A 24,560-nucleotide genomic window follows, 5' to 3' on the forward strand; every position below is an offset into this window, starting at 1 on the left:
ATCTTAGAAGCAGATCCCTCAAGCCACTGCACTGCAGAGCAGGACAGTCCTTTGAGTGCTGTACAGGATCCTGACAACAAGGGCTGCAGCACTTCCACCTCCAGGGAGCAGAGGCCCACACTGAGTAGGAGGGCAAACAGCAAAATAAACACAGAAAACTTTGGATTGTGGATATTAAACACGTAATGAAGAAACTTAGCAAATAAGAAGAGAAATCTTGTTAAATAAACCACAAAGAACTTGCACTTGAAGGAAAACATTGTTAGCTAGAACAGCCTGTCAGACTGTTACTCAGAGTTAAAACAAAATCAACATAAATGGCTGCTACTCAGTTTGTTAATGAAAAGTAAAGAATTTATATGTAACCATCTGATGCAATTAACTTGTTGCTATTACCACCAAAGTACACAGACATTATAGTAAGAACAGATTTATTAAGAAAGAAGATAAAAAAATACTCAAAGTCAGCATATAAGCAACACTGTAGAACATGCCAACTTTCGAATTTAACAATTCCCTATACCTGAGTTGAAAAATAATTCCTACAATATAGAGAGATGTATAAATGGGAATCACACCTCAACTCTGAAAAGGCTCCTTGTCCTCTCATATGATGGAGGATTGCTTCCAGGGATAGAATTATAATTAATTGATACAAGCAGTTTACAGGGGGGGTTGATTACAAATATAAATGTACTTATATTTTTGTAAGCATACATAATTAAATTCAAAGGTAATGGATCACATGAAATTGACTTAGCAAGACCTAAGGATTAATACCATACTGGTATTAACAGCACAGGGAAGTAAAAGAAATAAAAATAGGGGCAAGGAGAAAAATCAAAGACAGAGGGACAGCACTCAGAAAAACATATACACTGAAAATATCTGTAATTGTCTCCAGTAATAAAGGACAAATTACAAAAAGAATCAGTAATCCTGTATATGGAAAACAAGTTAACAAAATCAGGAAAGATGATCTCACTGACACACAACACCAGCCTGCTTTTATTGTTATGAACATCAGGCACAAGAAAAGTGTTGATTAAAAAGAATACGCTGAATGGTAAATGCTGACAGAGATCACAGACACAAAAATACACTTAAGCAAAAATCCTACTCTGCTTTTACACAGCAACATAAAAAAATAGGGTAAATGCCACAATCAGAGAAGAATGTAGAGATGCTACCTTTCAAGGACTTGTTGTCAGAAATGTTAGGTTTAGAGCACAAAACAGGAAAGACTATTGATGAATATTCATTTAATGGACAAACACGTCATGCACATATATAAACATGCATTTCAACATAAAAGAGAACATTTGCATGAGAGAAAAAATAATTAAGAATACTACAACTGTGTAAAAATATCAAATCAGAACACTCATTGAAAAGCAGGAAGTCTGAAAATATCTGTAAGAGACTGACATTACTGAAGAGCTAAATCATCTTTTAATTCCTGCCCATCAACCTACCTTCTTGTAAAAAAGTAAACAAATAACAAACATGAGCCATTAGTGGAAAATGACATATCAAATTAATAATAAGGTGTTCAACTAAAACACAGATCTGCAGAAGAGACTAAGCACTGAGTTCTGAAGGAAATAATAAAAATTCACAGCAGCTTAGAAAGCAAGATTATCACCTCTAAGCATCATTCTGGATGCTTGACTGTCTACAAGCACCACACTCACCTTAAATAAGTGCAAATGATGTTCTGTAAGTTTATAGTTAATGTATGAAGTATACATGTAAAATAATGGAAAGCATACAAACAAGGGAACAGGGAATGGCTGCTCACTGTCTTCTCCAGTAAGTGAAAAATAAACTGCATTGAACACAGTCAGTATATGCCAAGGCTGAAAGCAAGGCAAACTCTGGAAAGCCTTGCCACAGACTTTTTGGGATGTTGAAAAATTTATGTAGGTTTGGAAAAGGGAATGAGTAAGAATAGGATGAAAATGCAATCTAAAGCAATCAATATTGAAACATCACCTCAAGAAACCCCCTGGGGCAAATTTCTGGGAGAACATTCTGGGAAAGCATCACTAAATGCACTGGGTTTTTTTAACATACTCCTGTACCCCTCCCTGGGCATCTCTGAGTTGTCAGTGTAGCAAAATAGTTTGGGCTGATTTCCCACAGCAGTGCTTACATTGTACCTGAAAAACTGGTTGTAAAGGTTAAAAAACAAGTTACCAAGAACATGACTCAACAGCTCTAAACATGATACCTACAAAGAAATGCTCATCTCTTTTCTCAGAGGAAACAGAGAATCAAGTAGAGAACTGAGAGTTTATGGCAAGCCTCAAAAAATGTCTGACAAAAGCTCTTCTCACTGAAGATGCTTAGTCACAGCGACAGAATCAAACACTAATTAAAATATCCAAGTATAACAAACATGAAATGAGTCCTTGCACAGACTTGCCTCTGGTTACTCTGTATATTCTCACAATGCAAATGGTAAAAACAATAATACAAAGGGATCTATGAGAATATTTGATAACCAAGACATTTTTTACAGACTGTTGTAGAATTGCATACTTCTTAAGGTTAAGAAAGCTCAAAACCAACATTGTAAAAGTCAAGGCAATGAGAAAGCATGAACATCACATGACTGAGGCAAGTCAAAATCCCTAACATGAATGACAAGACACACACTCACTACTTGTTAGTATGAAAAAGCCTTCATGTCACACAGCAAACAAGTCTTATGGACTGAAACATGCCTTTTGGTAGTGAGAAAAAAAAAATCTGAAAAGCCAGCACATTCTGAACTTGTTTGTCCTGTTTTGTCTTCACTAAAATTTGTACAAAACAGCCTAAACTATATTAATCACATTTCCTTCCACATTATTATATTTTGCTTCTACAAGCAAACATGAGTTGCAAGTAGTTTATAGTGCCCTACTGATTCCTACCTCCTTTCCTACTTTGGTGCCATTTCATGAATCTGAAAAAACTTGCCACAACCTTAAAATAAAATTAAACAGTGTTTACATGCACAGAGAGTATACCTTACTGTATACTCCATGTACTTCCCAATTTGTTTCAGTACCATGAAAGCACTGAAAAAGTGTAAGTATTAGGATACTTTCAACATCTGTTAACAGTAGCCTGATCTCTGGAGGTGGGGGAAAAATAGGAAGGTAAGTTTGTGAGGAAAACTTGAATCTTTTGTTTCAGCTTTAGCTATCAAATAAACACTAAAACCAGTCAGCTTTGAACAAAATCAGCTGAAATTCTTTATTGTAAACTGTGTTAGTACAGCCTGTACAGGCTACTATCAGCCTGTGTGATGGATATGTCTGTCTCCAAGGCTCTTCACAAACGTGGTGCAAATTCTACATTTGGAAAAGGAAGCAAAGTCACCTGCATAGCTGTCAGGGAACTTCATGGAAAGGAAGATAAAATTAAGTTTAATGCTAAAGTACTGCATGCAGATGGCACTGCCTAAATGAAATGTTAAAAGCTGCTATTTTCACTGTTATTTTCTCAATAAAAACCAGTCTGTGTAAGCTACAGCACACTACATAAATGTAAGCTGCATTAGTGGCTTGCTCGGTAGCCAGCTGTTGGACTTGCTACTGTCCTTGTTCATTCATCTCTCAGAATAAACTGACATGTAGCACTGTACATTTATAAAATATTTTCAGTTTGCTTTTATGTTTTGAGGGTTGTCTATGATGAAATACAGTTAAAATGTGCTCAAATACTATATCTTTTTAAAATTATTATCAATATTCACTGTTGAGGACAGTTACCAGTACTGGTATTTGCACATGTTCTACCTGAGGCAATTCAATGTAATAAAGTGTAATATTCAGCAAAAGCTGTTTCATGTAAGAAAAGTAATTTTCAAATGTTCAACGCAGCAGTTAAACATTGGACTCCTACAAAACAAACAAAACAAACATGAAACATAATCCCAAAATCAATCTTTTTTTTTTGAAAACTATTCATTTCAAGTCACAAGTATGTATCATGAGAGTCTTTACATTCAGTTATCCTCCAGCTCTCTACTAACAGCAACACACTTGAACTTATCAGCTCAAGATCATCATTGCTATAAGATGCTATTAAAAGGGAGCTGTTTTGCAAGGGAGGAATATGAGATTGATTTATATGAAGCAATTGATCAACTAAATAACATTAAAATCAGTAACATCATCTTATCACAAGAAAACTAATATTTATTTCTCCCACTATTCAGCAAACAAAACATTTAGTAAATACTTTTACCTCTTCTCCGCCCATAGCTCCTGGCTGCATGTAAACACAGAAGAAAATTGTCGGTACAGCTGTCATTAGATTCAGCTCCAAAAGCAATGAAAATGTAGCTTCTACCTCTTCTCTTTTTCCCCTCCCACCATAAAGAAGGAAAAGACATTTTAAAAGTGCAAGATGAAATTCAAACAACCCAAGACAAGAAAAAGAAGTTGAAGATGATACAGCCGGGGAAAAAAAAACCAAAAAGGAACATACCTGCAGTGCAAGTTTTCTACATAGCAAAAGTATTTAAAAAATCAGGCATATCACACAGTACTATAAAATAATAATTCAGGATTATGGTTTTAAGAGGCAATAAACATCATCAACAGTAATCCTAACCTAATTAAAAGAACGAATTTTGCATTATTAAATAGTTGTGGAGAACATATTTTCCAATTATGTTTCAATTTAAATAATTAACCATATGTAAATACTAAAATCCTACTAAAACAATATCAACTCAATAGCCAGTATGTTTAGATGAATACAACTAGATTGATAAAATGCCTTCGTAACTACCAGAATTAACACAGCATTTCAATGAGACATGCATTAATAGCAAAATCCACACCATTGGACAACTTCAGAACTGTATTTCATGATGTAATGGGAAATGCAAAAACCAGCATTTTTTGATCTGCAATTTTAGAAAGACAGAAAATAATCAGGAAAACATATGTCTTCTACACAGGATCTTCAATCTATCACCAAAGACATCTGTCCTTTCAAGGTAATGAAATGTGGAAGGCTAAGGATCAAGCAGGGTATTTCAGCAGAAGTGAGCTTAGGTAAGAGGTAACAGAGCTCTGTTTTGTTTCTTTCTCTCTTCATGGTAACACTGTCAGCGTTCCTCCTCCTTCCCAAACTCACCTCTTCTTTCCTAAACTAACACGATGCCTTCCAGTCCTGCCCTACACACCCAAGTGTCCCACCAGACCCCTCTGCATTCCCCATCTACTTTTCTTTTGACTGAGGAGCCCTGAGGCTACCCAGAGCAAGGCCTGCCTTCCTTCAGCACAGGCACCTCTCTTCTACCCGAGCAGCTTCTTCCTCAAGCCCTGAAGAAACACCACACACCTACACCTGGGTCTTTTTCTTCCACTGTGAGTGAGGTCACAAAAAGGAACTACATGAGTATGTCATTAGGGGGATTAAAAAATTTCAAGGGCTATGATGAACTGCTCTGCAATTTATATTTAACATGAAGACAGTAGGAGCTGTTTGTGTGAAGAGCTACTCAGCCACAGTGAGGTGGTTGGTAAGCCCTGAGAGAGACTCTGCTTTTTGCATAGCAAGCAATAGTGAGAATTAATACTAGAGCTGGCTTTGCAGCGAGACTAAAATTAGTCCTCCTGCTTTCTAGTTACTGCCATATTTTATTAGTTATTATGATGGCAAAGAATCATTGCAAAATCTCTTGGAGCAAGTCCTTGTCTTGACAAACGCTCACACTCACAAAAAAAGCATGTATCAAGGTATAGCTATGGACATATTTGAGAGCAATTTGTCTGAACATTTTCAAACTGAATGCTACCAATCTAAAAGTTAAACAAAGAAGCATTATTGCAGTATGAGATGAAAGAGACTCTTGTGTTTCTTCTGAAGAAAACAAAGCTTTATATGCTTAATGTAAACTTTCAGGCTCTGACCAAGATCAGTATATGATGGCAGAAATCTACCACAGACTTCTGTAAATTTTAAAATACCCTATTGCTATTAATGTATTATAACACTTATATGCAACACTGCACTGCAGAATAATACTTTTTCCTATATTTGCATTCACACCCATAATCTTTATGTCCATAAAAGTTACTAAAAGTCACTGAAGGCATATTTGCCTGTAAATTCCAGGGGCAAAATAGCACAATTCACTTAAACAGGAAGACGGACAAGTCAGTTTTTACTGATTTAAAAGCATTGCATCACATTTAAATACTCAAAGAAGGTGAAGTTTCACCATTGTTGTTTATATTCTGTGTACATATATATATATATATATATATATATATACACACATACATACACACACACACACACACAATTTGAAAATTATCTCAGTTGTAACCAGTACTTATATTTAAATGTTACTTTTTTCCCAGCAAGCTGAGAGTTACTCAACAAGGCAACTTCAGAACATCAATGCACACTTATTATGTTGCTCACCCAGGATGTGAAATTTGAATGTGTCATTTGAAACAAGTTAATTAAAAAATACCCATCGAGTTCGCAAGTCAAAATTCGGAGCACTACAGATTAAATAGTAGGAATGGTTCAACAGGAATGGTAAATTTCATAATGCCTCCAGTCTGAGTAAATATTTTAGAAAGTAAACAATTTAGAAATTATTCTTGAATGAAGACATTTGGGAGCAAATAAGAAGATTACTGCACTATTACAAACAATGAAATTACCAGAGCTATGTAGCTGAAGTAACTTTCTCTCTCAGGCAATTCCAATAGAAGACAAAAAGAGACTGGGAGCTCCTAACATTGTACCCCCACCAATGCATCTGCTCCCCATGTACTGGTTTTGGTGCCACATACAAATGTCATTTTGCACAGAAAGCCATCTCCTGAACTGTTTCTAAATTCAACACAAGTGGTTCTTTCCTAGGTACCTCTTAGATCATGACAGTATTAAGGAAAATACAGGTGCTTTAAGAAGGGATGAGCACATTTTCCCATGTAAAAAAGTGCACTGATGGATTGTGCAGCTCCCAGCAGGATCATCCCTGCGTTGGTGTTTGTCCATCCTTAGCAACATTCTGTAACTGTCAGGTACAAAGTTACATAACTGCTGTGTCCCAAATTGCACGTCCTCAAATGCGAAGGAACAACAGATTCTTTTTCACCCGCTGATAACTCTCCTGAAACTATTAACTCACCTCATCCCAGAAGCTTAGTGTATTTTTATGAACATGAAACTGTATGATGAAGAACATGACTTTAAGCTTTTAACAAACAATCAAAACAAACTCCCCAAATCTTGCAATGCAATCAAATTAACTTAGTGTTAATGCTTTGGAACTGCCCATTGTTGCAATAAATCAAAACTCACTCAAATGAACTGTTCAGATTTTAACTGCATCTCAAAGAAGGCTACACAAAACTGATGAAAAAGAACTTTTCTGGGGTTTCTTCATTGTTTTATTACAATATGGGATTGGAACCGCACCTTGTATGTCTATCAAATGATTAGTAGTTCTAGGAAACAATAAATTTGTGAATCCACAAAACATTAACTCAAAGGGACTAGATCTACACTCTTTCCATAACATAACTAAAATGATCAGATAATTTCAAATTCAGAAATAAGTGACACCCTATATTTGTATTACCACATTTTATGGAAGACTCAATAGAAAGTATTTTGAGATTTTTAAGAACATTCTTGCTTCACTTCTGGTATTTATCTTGTTCATGCAATTATGTGTTCACAATATCAAAAATGCACACATTTCAAGGAAATCTTAAAAGACATATCTTAAATTGACTTAAAACAGCATTACCTCTATGAAAAAAAGAGGTCAACATTTCCAGATTAGAAATTTTGGAGCTATAGTGGCTCAAAGAAAGTCTATTTGACAAGACTGGGAACCTCCTTGATTTATAAGGTACCAGAATCTTATTTCCAGCTTGGAACACTCATTTGTATTCTTGAAGCAGTCAGCAGTTCAGAACAATACTTGCTTTAGGACATCATCAGTTATGCAATAATTTTCTAAGATCAGAAAGGAAAATATGTCAAGCTTTTGCTTTTGAACAGAGGGTCTCTGAAGTTCTTAGGGATCTGGAAGTTTACAAGTGAATTAAAATTCCAGTGAAAATGCATTCATGAACTGAGGGAAGGTGATAGAATCAAGTATAATTACGCAATGTGTTTTTCCACAGCAGAGGGGATCACACAGGAGAATTGCAAAGATGATGGACACTCAGCTACGAGTGGTTCAAAAGGTCATTCTCAACTTGCACTGACAGATGGGCTGGATGTGCAATGGGCACTACAATAATTTGGTTACATGAACCTCAGCAGTCCTTTTTGGTTGATTTTTTTTCCAATACTAACAATGCAAGTGTTACAGCAATCTCCCTGCTAACATAAGCTCACACACATGTACAACTGAACCCCATCATCAGAAGAACACAGTCTGCATGTAAGCTGTATGCAGTGAAGTCCCTCATATTGGGCCTCAAACACTTGATCAAACACATGAACTGCATTCAATACCTAAACCAGCTTTGGTGTCCATTCCTGAGGCATGAGTATCCAAGCAACTGTGCAAGAGGGAAGGTTTATCTATTTCCATCTCTTTGTTTTAGTTAAAAGAATCTGTTAACAATAAAACTCACATTTTTAACAGGCAGGCTGCTTCATCTCTTCTAGCATCATATATACTGCTTGTGGAATAGCCTGGCAAGCCTTAAAAATCAGAGGAAACAGATGGCACTAACCCACAATAGAGAGGATCACAAAGATGAAAGCACATTGGTGAGGTTGTGAGGCAGAAGAAGTGGTGGCGAAAACAAACAAACAAACAAGAAGGTATTAAAGAGCTACCAAGTTGGATTAAGAGGAAGATGATTTAAGGTATCTTCCTCTGCTAGAAAAAGCCTTTAGCAGCCACTGATAAGAGATACTGCCTTCAGTAACAGCCAAATCAGATCTCTGGAAGTGCAGATGCCAATATAAAAAACTGAAAGGAAGAAAGAAGAAAAAGCATGTACTTACTATTGCTCCCTTGCTTTCCCCTTCCCCCTCTTTTTTTATTTGAATAGGTATAGAAGGGACTTGGAGGTATCAGGGAGCTCAATCACAGCCTCCACGGCAGATCAAAACCAACTGCTCATGCAGCTGGTTCTGAAAAACATAACAAGGCTATGAGTGAAGTGACAGTTCCCACACTGCAGGGCTCCTCTGAACCCCACTGCATTTGCTATGTCACACTTCACATCAGTAATTTTTTTCCTCCAGTTATATTAAATCAGATCTCTTCACAATTAAATCAGGTCTAGTTTTGCAAACCTCTTAAGTTCTCTCTCAGTGATTTTTATTATCCTATATATGCTATTAAGCTGGTGACACATTAGTAACCCAACCAGGCAACTGGACTAAAAAGTTCAGCAAATTCCTATAGGCAAGTACTAAACTATGAGAAGAGATTGATGCCTCCTGGAATTTAGTCACACATTTTCCCAGAATATTATCACTCCAAAAGAAACCTTTTATTAGCTATTAAACTGCCAACCCAAGATCTTGCAAGACAAAAGTAATTCAACAAGATTTCTGTTTGGAGCAGTTTATTTCATGGTATAAAAGCAGCACTGATAAAACTTTTAAATAGTAAATGCTACTTCAGCAACTTTTTATATATCTAAACACTTTATGTGTTTGAAAACAGCACATCAGAATACAGGGAGAGCCACGTACATCTCTTAAGGAGACAAGGCAATTCTAAAAACAACAGAAACATGAAAATAAAACATGAAATAATCTTGTTGTCATTACATTTCTCATCATGGCATGACAACTTCTCCACATAAATGCTATTGATAAAATAAAACCAAAATCTCAACACAGACATCCAGAAGGGTGCTCCAAAGCCTTTCCTTAATGTATTTTTCAGATTATTTTACTCTGAATAAACAGACCTAAATTACACTAATGAAAAGAAGAAAAGACGGTCAGATGGAGAGCAAACAGTACCAGACCTCACAGATGACACATTTTTGTATGAGACAAGAATGAACAGTGGAAGCAGATGGAACATATGAAGCCCAACAGGACTGCAACGTCACTGAACAGAGAAGCTCTAGGAAAAACAAAATTCCAGCATTTCACAAAGCGGTTTTTCTCATTTGTTCATTTAACTACCTTTAGACCAAATTTATTTCATGGATGATTTTTTGGGATCCCAGGACAACACGTTAGTGCTTCCATATAGAGATCACACACCCTCATGTATTCCCATCCCCCTTTCACCTGCCATACTTCTCTCCCCCTGAAGTTATTGTGGCTTTCTGGAGTTCCAAAGGAGCACTAAAGACAGCTCACCACCCACCACACAGGTGACTGTGTATTCATGCTGATCGTTCAGTCCTAGTTACTCAGGTAATCAGAAAGGAGCACATTTTCAAGACAATGTCCAATTGCTTCCAAACAGAAGCAATGGCTGCATTATATGGCTACAAATTGCAGTGAATATAAGCAAGAGAAGGGATGGAGGACACCTTTGAGTTAAATTTATGCCACATTTCCCCTACGAATTACAGTATCAATTATTTTAATAAGGTGCTGTAGATGGAAGTTTATAAAAATTCTTCTACTGTTTATCTCATTGTGAATGATACTAAAAAATTAACCAATGTCACTAATTGATTCAAAACACTATTTCAATTAGAGAAATTTCATTTAGATCTGGTACAGACAAAAGCTATACCATTTCCCCTTTAAAAATGTTTCAAATCTAATATTTGCATCTTCCTTTTGTTTAGACGCTTCTTTAAGACTATGCTTAGGTCTCTCGGAATATTTGAACATTGCATTCCTCAATAAAAGCCTAATTCTGAACTTCAAGAGCGTTTATAATATAAACATATTTATACACATGTGCAACTCTGTGTGTACACAAGCATAATTCCACTAATGACAAGAAGATACTCATAATAACTATGAATTTGAAAGTAATCTCTTTTATACCACAAATTTCATTACTTCAGAACTTCTTGCTTTAGGATGGTGATGATTTAGCCTTGAACAATGATGAACAAAACAGGGGTAGCATCCTTCCCCCTGTGCTGCCAGCTAAGCAACACCTTCCCTCAAACCAAACAATCCCCTCCAACATTTACAGACAGCAGCTCAAGACAGTCAAGTCAGGAAAATCCCCAGCTTCAAAAGGCTGTAATGAGTCAACAGGAATAACAGCTGAAGTACAGTTGAAAGTGCTGACACAGAGGATGAGAAGGAGCAAGAGATGAACATCCCCCAGAAAACTTCCCCTCTCCCTACAACATATGAAGTTTTGCATTGCTGCTGGCACAAGCATATGTTGTCTTCTAACTTCAAAAGATTGCCTACATTGTCAGTGTGAAATTGAGCTTTGAGTAATAAATTTTGAAGATTATTACTATGTCTTCACAGGAAAAGAAAAAAATGCTTAGGAAGCAATAACTATAAATAGAACATGAAGTTGGATTTGCAGACTCAGCAGACAGTGTTTGGTTTCACAGAAATTAAACATAGGTATGACAAGTATTATGATTTAAAGACATTACATAAATTCTCAAAATTATTCAAAAAAATCCTGTGATGAAGTATCTTCTGAGAATTTTTATTTTACTTTATTTTTTTAACCCAAATCACAGCCATTCCAGCACAGAAAAGAGTATTTCTTCTTGAACTAATTTTCCTTGGTATATTTCCCCATGACTAAGGTAATGGATGACATGGGAATTACCTAGTTCTAAATTTTTCAGGTTTAGCTGTATACAAAAAAGGATTTCAATCACAGAAAGTAATTTTTAAGCTTATGTACTTGAATGTTTACTTTTATTCTTAGCTCTTCAAAGATTTAAAAGCAAAACCCAACAGGCTTCACAGTACAATAATTCTAGCTTAGGGCTCTCTTTGATGGCCAAAAATGGTGAGGCCTTAACTAGTAAAGAAAGGAAGGGGGAAGAGTTGCAGAAGAGGATAAATCTATGGAAACTTATTCAGACTTGATTTGTGCTGAATTTCATTTGGCATAAATTGCATATTTATTATTCCAGGCCTAACTAAGTCTTTAAACAATTAATATTTGAATAAGCCCATAACATTTTAAATAGTGCATATGTATAAATATATTTTGTTTTAATCCCTCAGTTGGCTATGCTGATATTTTAACCACATACCAGGACTATAGCTAGAAAAGATCATTGGTTTTCATAAAGTATTAGAGTATATTGCTGCGGTAAAAATGTCAAAGAAATTAGACAGGGGAAAAGTTTTTTCCTTATTTTGATTAAAAGGAAATCAGAATAAAACACATCACTCATTTAAGATAAAAGCAAGTTGCCCCAAAACAATATAATTTTGTTTCAGTTTTTCATTTCCATCTTTCAAAAACCTCTGTTAGACTTTGTAAGAAACACTACTATATATTTCATCATAACTGTCAATTTTTAAAGGTAACTCAAAATTCAATCATAATATCCCATCTTCACAAATATATTTCTATTGCAGTTAGCTTGTTGAAATGCTCACTTTAGAACAACAAATACATTCTGAGACCAGAATTCACGTCAAACACCTGACAACTGTACTGTGTAGAACTTATTTACAAACATGCACTGGCATGAATATCTTCCACTTTGAATAAAATCTTTAATTAAACAGAACGTTTCTCCTAGTCAATTAATTTTCCATTACTTAATTTCATGTGCCATAAGAAAATGGGGCCCATATGCTAACTATGATAACAAAATCTCCCCAAAATATCACCTCACCATTAACAGTGTAAAACTAAGGAGAGCTCAAGCAACATTTTACAGGTTCCAAAAGCTGGCCTTTAAAGCCAAATGTTAGACACCTTGCATCTTGTCTATTACAAATTTTCAGTTCTTCACATCCATAAATTATTCTTTGTTTGGTACTACACAAAAAAACTCTGCAATTTTCATCCGTACAGAGTCTAACTTACATAGACAGTACAAAGGCAAAAAATTTTAGAGAACTTTGTAAATAACCCTAACATGTCTAATACAACATTGTAAACAAAAATGGACATTTCCAAATAGTTAGCATTTCTCAGTATTAGACAGACAAATACTTTGCTTTGATTTGCATAGTTCAGTTCAATGTTATGCTGGTGGTGCCTTACACCCTGTCCCCCACTCTCCCCACACAGGAGCTGTCTTCCAGATCCATTCTGCCAGGTTTTTTGAATCCATATGTTCATGACCGGACTTACAATTTTCCTTTTATTTCCTGACACTAAAAAGGTAATAATCTCCTAGTGAAGTGCAGCCTTCCCTCATTATTTAGACGTCTAAACATTCTCTTCATTCCTGTCTACGTTACAGAAACCAACAAAGCAAACACCATCAGTCCATGTAATCGTATACAAAACTTGTAACAGCTCACCCCAACAGGAAGAAATATGTCTGGAGAGATATCAGAAATTAAAGGTACAGATTTAACACACATACACACCCACAAAAGAGGGAACAAGGAAACTGTTCTGTTATATTTTCTATAGCAGGCATTATGAAGCTTCCAGTGAAACACATAAAGCCATTACAAAGCTAATATAAAGAATCAGAGGTGATTGATTTATGAAAAACATTTTCAGAGAGTGAACATAAACGTCTATGCAAATGTTATATATATTTATGTCTGTCTGTGCAGCTACACAATAGATGTAAGAAATAATATTCAACATAGCAACATAAATCACTAGACATTAACTACTTACTATTAAGAGCCATAATATTGTCTGTTCCTGGATGATGGAAGTTTATTCCCATACGCCCTGCAATGTAAGCAAAACCAATTTTCAATGTTTTTATTTCAAAACGGAATTAAATTCATTAATATGAAAAATTTCTAAAGGGGATGAACAGTTAGGGTAGCTGAATCTTCCACCTATTGAAGGCAACTTCCCAAGAATACACATTTAAAATATGTAACACTATAGTACCTTCACTATTATGTACTAACAGTACTGAAATTCATAAAATAAACAATGGAATAATTATTTTAATACATTCCTTTACTTTGCACTAAGAAAGTATTATGCTTACCCTTTCAAAACAAGGCCTGAAGTTCAACCTTGCTGCAGTTATGCCATTTATAGTTGCCTTCCAATAATAAGTACAGCATTACAAAACTCCATTTAATTGGTAAAAATAAATCACTATTTTTCATACTACATGCAGCACCAGAAGCTCTGAAGTTAACAGACAGTTGGAGAAAAAGTTCTTACCCTGGTTTTATATTCTTCACTAAGAATCTTCCATCGCTTACTATCTGAGATAACACACTAGGTTGGAGGGAATATTGTTCTCAAGCAGTATATTCATATGTATTTTGAAAAATAGATATTCTTGACCCAAAGGAGACTTAGTCCAGAGAAAACTACTTTTATTGTCAAAGCAAGAAATGAGCCAACAGCAGTAGTGCTGTTCAGATTAGTTTTGGACACTATTTAACTAAACTGAAATATTAAACCTTATCCTGAAGAAACTTTGACATAGGACTTTTTAAATTAAACCACCCAAAACAATCTGAAAGCTGTAATTTGTATTAGTCCTTACTTGGAAAAATACATTAAAGGATAATCATAGCCATGTAAAAATTTATTTCAACTAAGTAATGTAAGTAACTTTTGGTGTATAATGCAATTCCATTTAATAAGCTTTTCCTATCTCTAGGTCTGTGGCTAAGTTGTGGGAGCTAAGGAAGAGGTCACTTTACATTTCTTCACTACATGGACACTGAAATATGGGAGCCCAGGATCCACTCAGTATGCTGAAAAACCAATATAATGGTTATGTTCCTGTACTTCAGCAAACCCAAGTTTTAACAAACAAACTCTGGCAAAGCAGAAATAAAGCAAATCCTCTCCAACATTTTTAGTTCCTGTTGATAGTTAAGCCTTCTATTTCCAGTCACTGAAACTGCTGTGCTGTAATGAATATTCTTTCTGAACAGATGCAGCGTGAAGTTTCAATACACTTCTGAAACTAAGTCACAAGCAGGTTAAGAAGTTTTTCTTCACATTGAAGTTTTCTCCTTTTAGAAAAAAAATGTCATCACAATAAGGCTATGAAGCAAAGAGCCCCTCCAGAAGGAAGTGGGGACAGAAGGTAAATAGAATTTCCATTTTTACTTTCCAACTCTTTGAGCAAAGCTTCTTAAAGAGATGATCTTCATTAACCACTTCACATTTCCTAATTACAGACATAATTCTCCTATACATATTTTCACATTAATCTGCACTGCAGAAACATTAAAGCTGCTATTATTTCAGTTAGTATAACCTTTGCTAAATACCTCAGACATCTCTCCAGACGGACATTAATTCCCTTTTCCTTAGCCATGTATTAATGAGTGTGAGGTTACAAGTATTACTTGTAAAGAGAAAAGGTGTCTGTACTAATTTGTACTTTAAAATTAATACTTGGAATAGAAAAAAAAAAAAAAAAGAAACTGCTATAAAAAAAACAGAGTAAAATTTGAATGCATAATGCTGGATGAGCCCTTTCTTTTCCTTTGCTGAAGCTGAAATTCTGCTGTTTGACCAGCTTCAGAAATAGAATCCTATCTGTGACATCTGGGTTTGGTTTTTTCTTCCCTCCAGGCAGTCACTGGACCAGGTGCTGCTTGTGTGACATTTTGTCACCTGTCCTTGGCCTGCTATTTTTAAACAGTTCTTGTCAGCTATGTTTTAAGAGGAGCAGAAAATACAGAGCAGCACAAGCAGAAGGACATGTTCTCACACTGAGCTAAGCCAGCGTGCAGCATAATTCTGTACATCTTCAGAGGTGCCTCGTGCAACTCTATAGAAACAGATAAATGGAATCCTCTCAAAACACACCTGTATAAAAAGCATTCAAAAGAGACTGGCAATACACAATCATAAGAAAAAAAATAATTATTAATAATTATACAGCGTTTCATATTGGCTATAACATTTTAATGTTTTGTTGCTTGAAGCAAATTATTCCATTGAAAAAAGAGGCCATCTGCAGATTACAAAACTGCACAATTATCTAAGGAACAAGAGAGCACAGAAAGGAAATTATATTTTTTTAATTTAAAGGTGCAATGTAGAACTATGAAATGTAATTAAAAATATGTACTTTCAAATACCTCTTTAGGTTGAACACATAAATGACTATTGAAAAACAATCAATTTTAAGAAAAACACATGTATATTATCTGAACCTTTACAAAATCCATATAAGCAAATATTTCTAATTATAGTTTTAAAACCAAATCTCTAGATAAAAGTTTTACTTTCCAAGAATATTATGTACATTAAACAGAAATGTAGAGAAGTTAAGAGCACAGAAGTTATGGATTCCAGCAGTTCACTGAAATCACAAATAGGAATCATTCCAGTAACAGCATTGCCAGTACTTGTATTCAGTGTACATCTGCCATTTTCAGTTTGCCTGTCGTGGTTTCATAACTATTTATTGAGTATATTTTTAATTATGTGCTTTTGTAACACACAGAGTACTGCAGTTAGGCTGCAACAATAATCACTCTTTTACATCTTTTCAATTCTTAGTTTAGAAAGAAAACCATCTAGTTGTATGCTTCTTGCTCTTTAAACATTTCAGAACGCAAATGAAGGCTTAATGATTCTTGTATATCCCAGGCCACACTGGGATATACTGGAAAATGTTGCTTATCTTACATCATTACATTTCTTAAATTATCTCTCCTAACAACATTTGGAGAGACTTTTCTGGCTGGACTGCCTGAGTGCTCTGCTGCATGGGCAATATCATACTTGTCATGGCAGAGAGCCCAATTCCTTTCTAGAGCACATCAAGTCTGTGCATCTTCTGTATTATGCTGGAAATGAGATGTTAAATGGCATTTACCTTATTCTTTGTAAAGGACAGTAATGATCTTGAATGAATTCTGAAATCTTTCTAACAACTTAAGGAAGTATATGCTTCCCACATATGAATCTTTACTTACTCTTTCGTAAATAAAGTTTTTAAAATTTTCTTGATAATTTTGATTTACATTATCAGTTTTGAGAAATAATGTTGTTCTAGAAATGGTAAACATGACTATCAGACACATTTTCACCACTATTGCATTTCTTCTTTTATTAATTTTCTCTTCCTAAGTGCTTTATAGTTTTTTAAACTTGTGTAACCCTAATCAGCCTTGGGATATGAACACTCACACAGTGAAGGACTTTTAAGATTACAGTTACCTATTCTCATAATTTTCATGTTATAATCAATATTCCAAGAAACAATGTTCATTGTTTATATATTGAGTAAAACTTCTTGCACTACTATATTTCACAATTTGCACCAAGATTGACCACTTATACCAATTCAGCAATTGGTATTTGGCATAAGATTTGGCTTGCTTTTGACCTGTCCTGAACTTTCTGATAATGAGATCTTCCTTGAAATGAGAACTTCCTCTCACATAATTCTTATGATCACTGTTGATATCATTTACAGTTTATGACTATGTAATCCTGTGGCAAGGTCAAGTGAAACTAGCAACAGGACTAGGTCTGCTGAATTTCTTTAATAATAATACCTCCTTTATCACTGTTATCTTTTCTATGATTTCCAAGTTGGTGCCAACAAAAGGCACTAAAACCCACCAATACTTATTTGGATGGATAGGTAACGAGTTGGGTAGGGTAAAGTTTACACACAGGAGAGTGCAAAAATCAAAGCAAGACCAGAATATTACCCCAAACATGTGAAACAGGATTATTCATTTGACTTGCATGTATTTAGGAGTCCAGTTTACAGCACCACCTATGACCCCACACACCCCCATCTCCCCATACCCCCAGCTCAGCCACGAGTGTGGCCTCCAGGATTCACAAATGGCCACAAAGCATGAAGCATATGTGCATATACAAGAATTTTAGTAATTTTTACCTGAGTAGACCTTATACCATTCTCTCTCCTTTTCCCCCAAAATTACAGACATCTGAAACTATGCTACATTAATTCAACATACATGCCCAAGACGATGTCAACACCAAGAATGTTGTAAGCAAGGGTCTGCATAAAAATTATAAAAATAAAAAGTAACTCCCTGAAGAAGTTTATTGACTTTATTCTCCCCTCTCTTTCTTTATGTATATCTGCCATTTGCTCACACCCATAATTTAAACACCTACACTTACAGATCTTTAAAAAAATTAAAGACTGAGTAGAACAAAAGTACTATTGTTTGCCAGACGGGAAATATGAGGAACTATTACTGTGTTCACATGTATATACTTTAACTGCTCAAAAACATATTGTGGCAATGTGAAGAGAAAGTGTATAATTACCAGCTATGAATATCAGTACTAAAACTTCTTCCTATCACTGACTAAGCATATATATCCTATCAGTAGGGAAAGCAACCTATAAAACAAAACAGCATATACATTACAATGAAATGTAGATTTTATAAGTAAATTACACTGCTCCAATAAAACAACCGTCTTGCATATATTTAAGTAGTGCAAACATTTTTTGCTTGAAAACAGCTATATATTTATACTTGGATTGTACTTTGAAAGCAAGACTTGAAAAACAAATTAAATTTGGGATTATTTGTAAGCGATAGACAAGTATTTGTATATATACTCTCATTCTACATCAAGTTCTAGAACTGTATTCAAAAGAGGTATTTTTCATTGGGCTAAAATAAAACAGAATCAAAGCAGACTTTTCAATTAGCAATCTATACCGAAATATACAAAACCCTCAAAACAGTAGTGAAGTGAGAAAGAAAAAAAAGCAAAACACCTTTAGGTCTTTGTGAGGTCAGTCTTCAACAGCACAATGAAAAAATGGAAATAAAGAGAAGGAAAATTTGCTATCTCAATTACGACTTCTGAAACTAAACAAAGGAAACAAAAAATCCCCACCACTCCTGACCAACCAGATTCAGCAGGTCAAAGACAAGGACATGCTGGTTGCCAGCAGCAAATTAGGAAGTATGATCATACTACAGAATCATTGGAAAAGGCACTTATTTAATTTAAAAAATATGAACCATTTAATAACCATATTCTGTCCTGAAAAAAAAAATTAGAGGATTTTCTTAAATAACCAGAGTTTTAAATGGAAAGGCAACACACTCTCTTTTCTTTAAAAGGATTAGCACGAGGGGCCTAATTTTAAACACAAATACATGTGCAAACATATCTGTCTGCTCACTCTGTTTTTCATGAGCATTTACAGAAAGGAGTCTGATGAGCATCGAGATTTTGGGAAATGCTGGAACACTGCACTTTTTTCTAATGAAAGTGTTGCAAAAAGCTCTAACAGTGTAGCACCATTTCTGGGACTGAGATGACAACATTTGTTCTATTTGCATGACCTTTGTGTTCAGCTGGTGACTGCAAACACAAATATGATCCATTCACCTTCACTTTTCTTAGGTCATGTGGCAAACTTAGTGCTTTGCTTACAAAAACCTTAGGAACACTTACAGCTGAACAAAATCAGGTGGCATGTATTGAAATTAATGCAAATCAAAGTGGAAATGTAAAGGTCCATTCTGTATTTATTGCAACACTAAGTTGCACATAATCTTCAAACACTTGGCTGTTAAAATGTAATTAATTTAAATGTAAACAACAAATCTTAAATTGTGCTTAGTTTTCATATGACCTGATACAGTCTTAGTGATAGTTATGAAGTAGTAACCCAGTAACTTCAGTTTTGTATTACACAAATAAATGGGTGTCAATTAGTACTGAAAATCAAGATATAAAGTTGCCCCACAGACACTATTTCTGCCTCTGAATTGTTGTACATTTATATTCAACATCTTGATCTCTACTGAAATATTATGACAATCAACACATGCTTTATGCATCCTTCTACAGTATGATATCCATTAAAATTAGGTATAATAAAGGCTACTCTTGAAAGTTCCTTGTACATGTGTTGTCTCCAAATACTTGTATTTGAAGTTGTGTCACACTTCTACTTTTTAAAAAATCAGAAGTTTTGTTAGGTGGGGATTTGTAAATTACGAGTTTGTTTCTGTTCTGATTTAGAATGAAACCCAAATATTACTGCTATCTGGTGTAACAGTAAATTTGAAAGAAATATTTTGAAGGACGTTATTTCTCTCCTCAATTTTATACTTAGTTTCATGACCTGTCAGTAGCACATGTGCACAGCATATGATCTAACACAGCTGAAACATTTTATTTAATTATTTAAAAATAGAACAAAGGCAGCTGCTGGTTACTACTGATCAAAATATTTTTTATAGATCAGAATGCCTCTGTTTGTGTTGTAATGCAATAGTTTGACACGGATAAACATATTGCAACAGTGACATATTACACCACAGACAGGAGACACTTTTATGTAGGAAAGAAATGTTCTAGTCAGTGATAAGTGGCATCCACCCATAGCTATTCTGATAATTCACTTTTGCCCTACAGCTTTAGGCCAAAGCAGTATGTACATAAAAAAGATTATAAAATACTGCAAATATAACCTTTCCTCATTAAAGCAAAACTGTCTCTCATATTTTTGTAGCGTATAATATATTTTATTGGCTACTCAGAAAATAAATAATACTGTTCAGGAAAAACATCTTAGGAGATACTGCACATTTCTGTCATAGAGGCCTCATTACAACTGACACAAGGAACAGCCAAATACTCTGGGCCATACACTGTAATTTGTCATTAACCAGGCGAAGCTTAATGGCTTAAAGCTTAATTCTATTACTGAATTTTTTCCTTTTTTTTCCCCTCCTTTCAAAGAAGGAAAGTATTTATCAGCATTGACTGAAAGAAAATTGTTGAAGCCAATCTTGACAGTAGAGATGGCAGGTAGGGAAGTCTGCCAAAGTGTCTTGGGACAAACAAAAATGAGAATTCCTTTTCAATTAATTTACATTCCTTAAATCTCAAAGCACAGAAATGGAAAATGATTGGTAAAATGACACAGTTCCCAGACTATGAGGACAGAAAGACAGGAACATACAGAAGGGTTCCTCTATCTGGCAGGAAAAGCTGAGAAAAAGAAATCAGTTTTAGAAACAAAACACGGAGCACCTTTTCCCAAGACTGGGCTCAGGATAAAATGCAACTTAGATGGATATGCTGGTAATTTAAGTCCAGAAACCTCAGAGCCAGATTTCAAATCTCTTTTACAGCAAGAAATACATAAAAAGGACTGAGTAACTGAGCTGGCTCTCCTCACTGGAGAGCACCAAGCCAGCCTGCCAATCAGATTGGGTCAGCACCCGCTCAGCGTAACTCAATATTGCAAGAGTTACAACCAGGTAGTTTCTATTGCACTAACAATCTATCAGACTTGCTCTATTCCACACTTGAAAGCAAAAAAAAGTCCCTCCTCAAAAAAAGTCACTTAATCACATGCCCTTTCAAGGCCATGTGGATCATGCTTTAAAACAAGTGACCTGCTTTGGTGACCTTGAAATTAACTCAATTTCCATGGCCTACAGGACAAAGTCTGACCATACCTCAGATTGAGAGAAGGGTATGAAGCTTCAGCTACTACAAAGAAGAGGACAGACTCCCTCACTCTGAGCTCCTCCACTACTCTGAACAAAACAGAGCATGAGGAACTCAGTCCCCAAAACAAGAAGTAAATATCCCAGAGGCATTTCAATTTTGTCTTCACATCAGAATCTCTCATGGTTAATCCTCTCACCCACATTCTGATCTAGAGCTCTTGTTCCTTACCTAAGTGAATTATTTTTTGTTCCAAGTATCTGCTGGGACAGGAGGCACATGTACCAAGAAGGGTTATGTTCCATGCAAAGTTTCAAACTTCAGATAAACCACTTGCAATATTTTACTAATGAATACATATATAGACAGTGCTTCTAAAAATAAGTATTTGCTGGCAGCAGAAGGTTGAAATGATCCTGAAACAGCTCTGCTGGCTCTGTAACATGTATTGGAGGTCCCAAGACACATATAGATTTTCTGGAATCAAATCTTCCTGTATTTTCAAAATCAGAGGCTTTTGGTACCCTTTTTTTTCACTTTTTCCACTTAAAAATTTGGATACTAAATGTATGGCAAACTGACCTGTAAGCACTGCCAGCTATGATTGTTTGAGAAAAAAGGACTCATTTACCTAAAGATGAACGATTAAAAAACATCACTTGAAAGCCATCTCATTGCTTTTATTTTAAATCAGGATTTTTGTGGCTGCTTTATATTGTATCTACAGAAGAAATAGTGCACAAACCTAAGAGAGGACAATCACAGATGCAAGAGGAAGTAAAGATTTAAAGGGAAAAAACAGTTTACTATGAAAGACAGAGGTGGTAAAATGAAGAGGAACCAGCTCTGAGACTTGGTTAAGTTAACAATATTCCAGAAATTTTGCACAAGAGGCATTCACACAGGTATGTCTATGAGGAACTGAAAAAAAATCGAGCTGAAGGACATAACCAATATATTCAAAAAGCTTCAAGGTGAAAATAAACAAAAATGTGGCAATGACTTAACAAGCAAAAGCAAGCAGAATTGATCACTTACTTTCTGAATGTGGTAACAGAATAATATGTCCTTCTACCTGCTAAGGGGGAGTGTCAGAGGAGAGCAGGATAAATCAGAGAAAGCAGGTGAGTTTAGAAAACAACATAAAGCAAAATGTGAAGAAGGTGCAAAGAAGAACAGCAACTGAAAACCTTCTGCACCTTTGGCAGAGGAAAGGAAGTGGGACATATAGGAAAACAGTTGAGACTGATTTTCACAGAAAAAGAAACAACAAAAATGCAGTATGAAAGTGATTTGAGGACTAGATCAATGTCTTCAGAGGAATGGTTTTCAGGAAAAGGATTCAGCTAAAACAGTAACATAGATCTGTTAACAGAGGGGAAGGTGACACCTCTTGCCAGGAAGAATGAACTTGTCCTGAAAGAGCCTCTCCTACAAATATTCCCAGTCATGCTGCAAGTGTGAAAATAGGAGCAGAGAAAGTGCACACGAGGGCAGGGCAAGGCTGGGGGCTGGCAAAGTCAGCCCCGTACTTGGAGGAGAAGAAGAAAGCAAGACAGGCAAAGGAACTATATCATTGGGGTAAAAACCCCAGCAACCAGGTAGGCAGAGACACAGGGAGATAAGTAACACAAAAGAAGACTTGTCCCACAGCTACGGACTGGAAGTGAGATCATTAACAAGGCAGGAAGGCAAAACACGTGAGAAGCACTGACTGACAAAAGGAAATAGTTAGAGCACATCCAGTCTGAGACCCAAGCCTTTGCTGGAGCAAAAGTAAAGCTAATGGTTCACTGTCAAATGGAAAAGATCAATTTAAACTTTATGACTAATATACGACTTCAGCAATTAATATCCAATCCAATTTCTAATCCCATTTTTTTTTCTTTTTTTCCCACAGATTCACATGGGAATTCATTCTTTAAAAAATTCATCTCTATTTGTATATTTAACTAAATACTGAAAAAACCCATAAAAATCATAGGAGTTTTAGCTAGATTATTATACATCTAATAAGATAAAATAAACACTTTACTTACTAGCAATTTGTATTTTATTTGATATTCCAATGCCAGCCATATGAAACATATATCCAGCAGAAATCTCAATTTCATTGAGCTTGTTTTTTTAAGTTCAAGTTTAACCCTTATTTCAGAAGTCTGTGATCAGAATAGACATGAGACTGTACTCCTTGCCATTCTAGACAGATGAACAATGGTTGAAGATATAGGAAGGCTACAGCACAGCAAATTTCAAGATAACAGGGGAAAGCACAGGTTAGAAGAAGTAGAGAAGCCAGTTTTGTATGGTTGTAAAAAAAATCTGTACCCAGAAAGATAGCAAAAAAGGTACAATACTTTTGACCAAGAAAAAACGTTTATAAATGGAAAGGACAGTAAATGAGGCAGTCATGACATCAAAAGCATGTATATAAGCATTAGCGTAGGAAGTGCTATGCACAACTAAATTTGTGTTCTGACTACTCCGTGTTTGGGAACCATTTCTTGTTCAATACTTCCATGGTATATGGCTCACAACTACCTTTTAAAAGTCAGCAAGAACATGCACCTATTTTTAAACTTAACCAATGAAAGATTAAGAAAAAAGGAGGGTGCAGCTTGGTCAGGAATTCAATGAAATGCTGCCACACCTTTCACTATACACTACCAGCTAAGTATTAGAAATGGTTTCATCTCCAATGCAACACCTGGTAGAACAAACACAATTTAACAGCATAAATAATCAAAACTTTCCCAGTACTTAACAACACCTATCTTTTGGCTCCCCCTAACAATTTGAAATCCAAATTAAGATAAATTTGTTTAAAAGAAACCTGAAAAAACTTTAGAGAGTAACCTGGACACAGTGGTTAGTTTACGACCACTGTATCCTAGCTGATAATCTACACCTAAGTGTTGTATAACCTTTGAAAGAGATGTTGAACACAACTGGACCCCAGTTGCACTACACATTTTTTGAAGCGACTGCAGCAAGAGATCTCACTGTGCAATTTGCTGATACAAAATCCCATGTTTCAGATACGCCAGTTTGATACTACTGTGATTGTACACTTATAATAAATGTA

The 24,560-nt window shown here is 35.4% G+C and overlaps 1 protein-coding gene across 10 annotated transcripts in view; it reads right to left on the minus strand.

The window, feature by feature from the left end:
- CPEB3 (cytoplasmic polyadenylation element binding protein 3) overlaps positions 1-24,560 on the minus strand; it is an 80,602-nt gene that overhangs the window by 26,517 nt on the left and 29,525 nt on the right. For 6 of the 10 annotated variants that reach the window (XM_085065180.1, XM_085065184.1, XM_085065182.1 and 3 more), the window contains exons 4-5: positions 13,730-13,786; positions 4,243-4,266 (exon numbers count right to left, since the gene is read on the minus strand). In XM_085065180.1, coding sequence (XP_084921306.1) covers positions 4,243-4,266; positions 13,730-13,786 — 81 coding nt within the window. The remainder of the gene's footprint in view (positions 1-4,242; positions 4,267-13,729; positions 13,787-24,560) is intronic. The other 4 variants (XM_085065187.1, XM_085065188.1, XM_085065179.1 and 1 more) reach the window with 1 other exon arrangement.

Source organism: Lichenostomus cassidix, chromosome 6 (assembly GCF_008360975.1).
Source record: "Lichenostomus cassidix isolate B80296 chromosome 6, HeHo_3.0, whole genome shotgun sequence".
Taxonomy (NCBI): Eukaryota; Metazoa; Chordata; class Aves; order Passeriformes; family Meliphagidae; genus Lichenostomus; species Lichenostomus cassidix.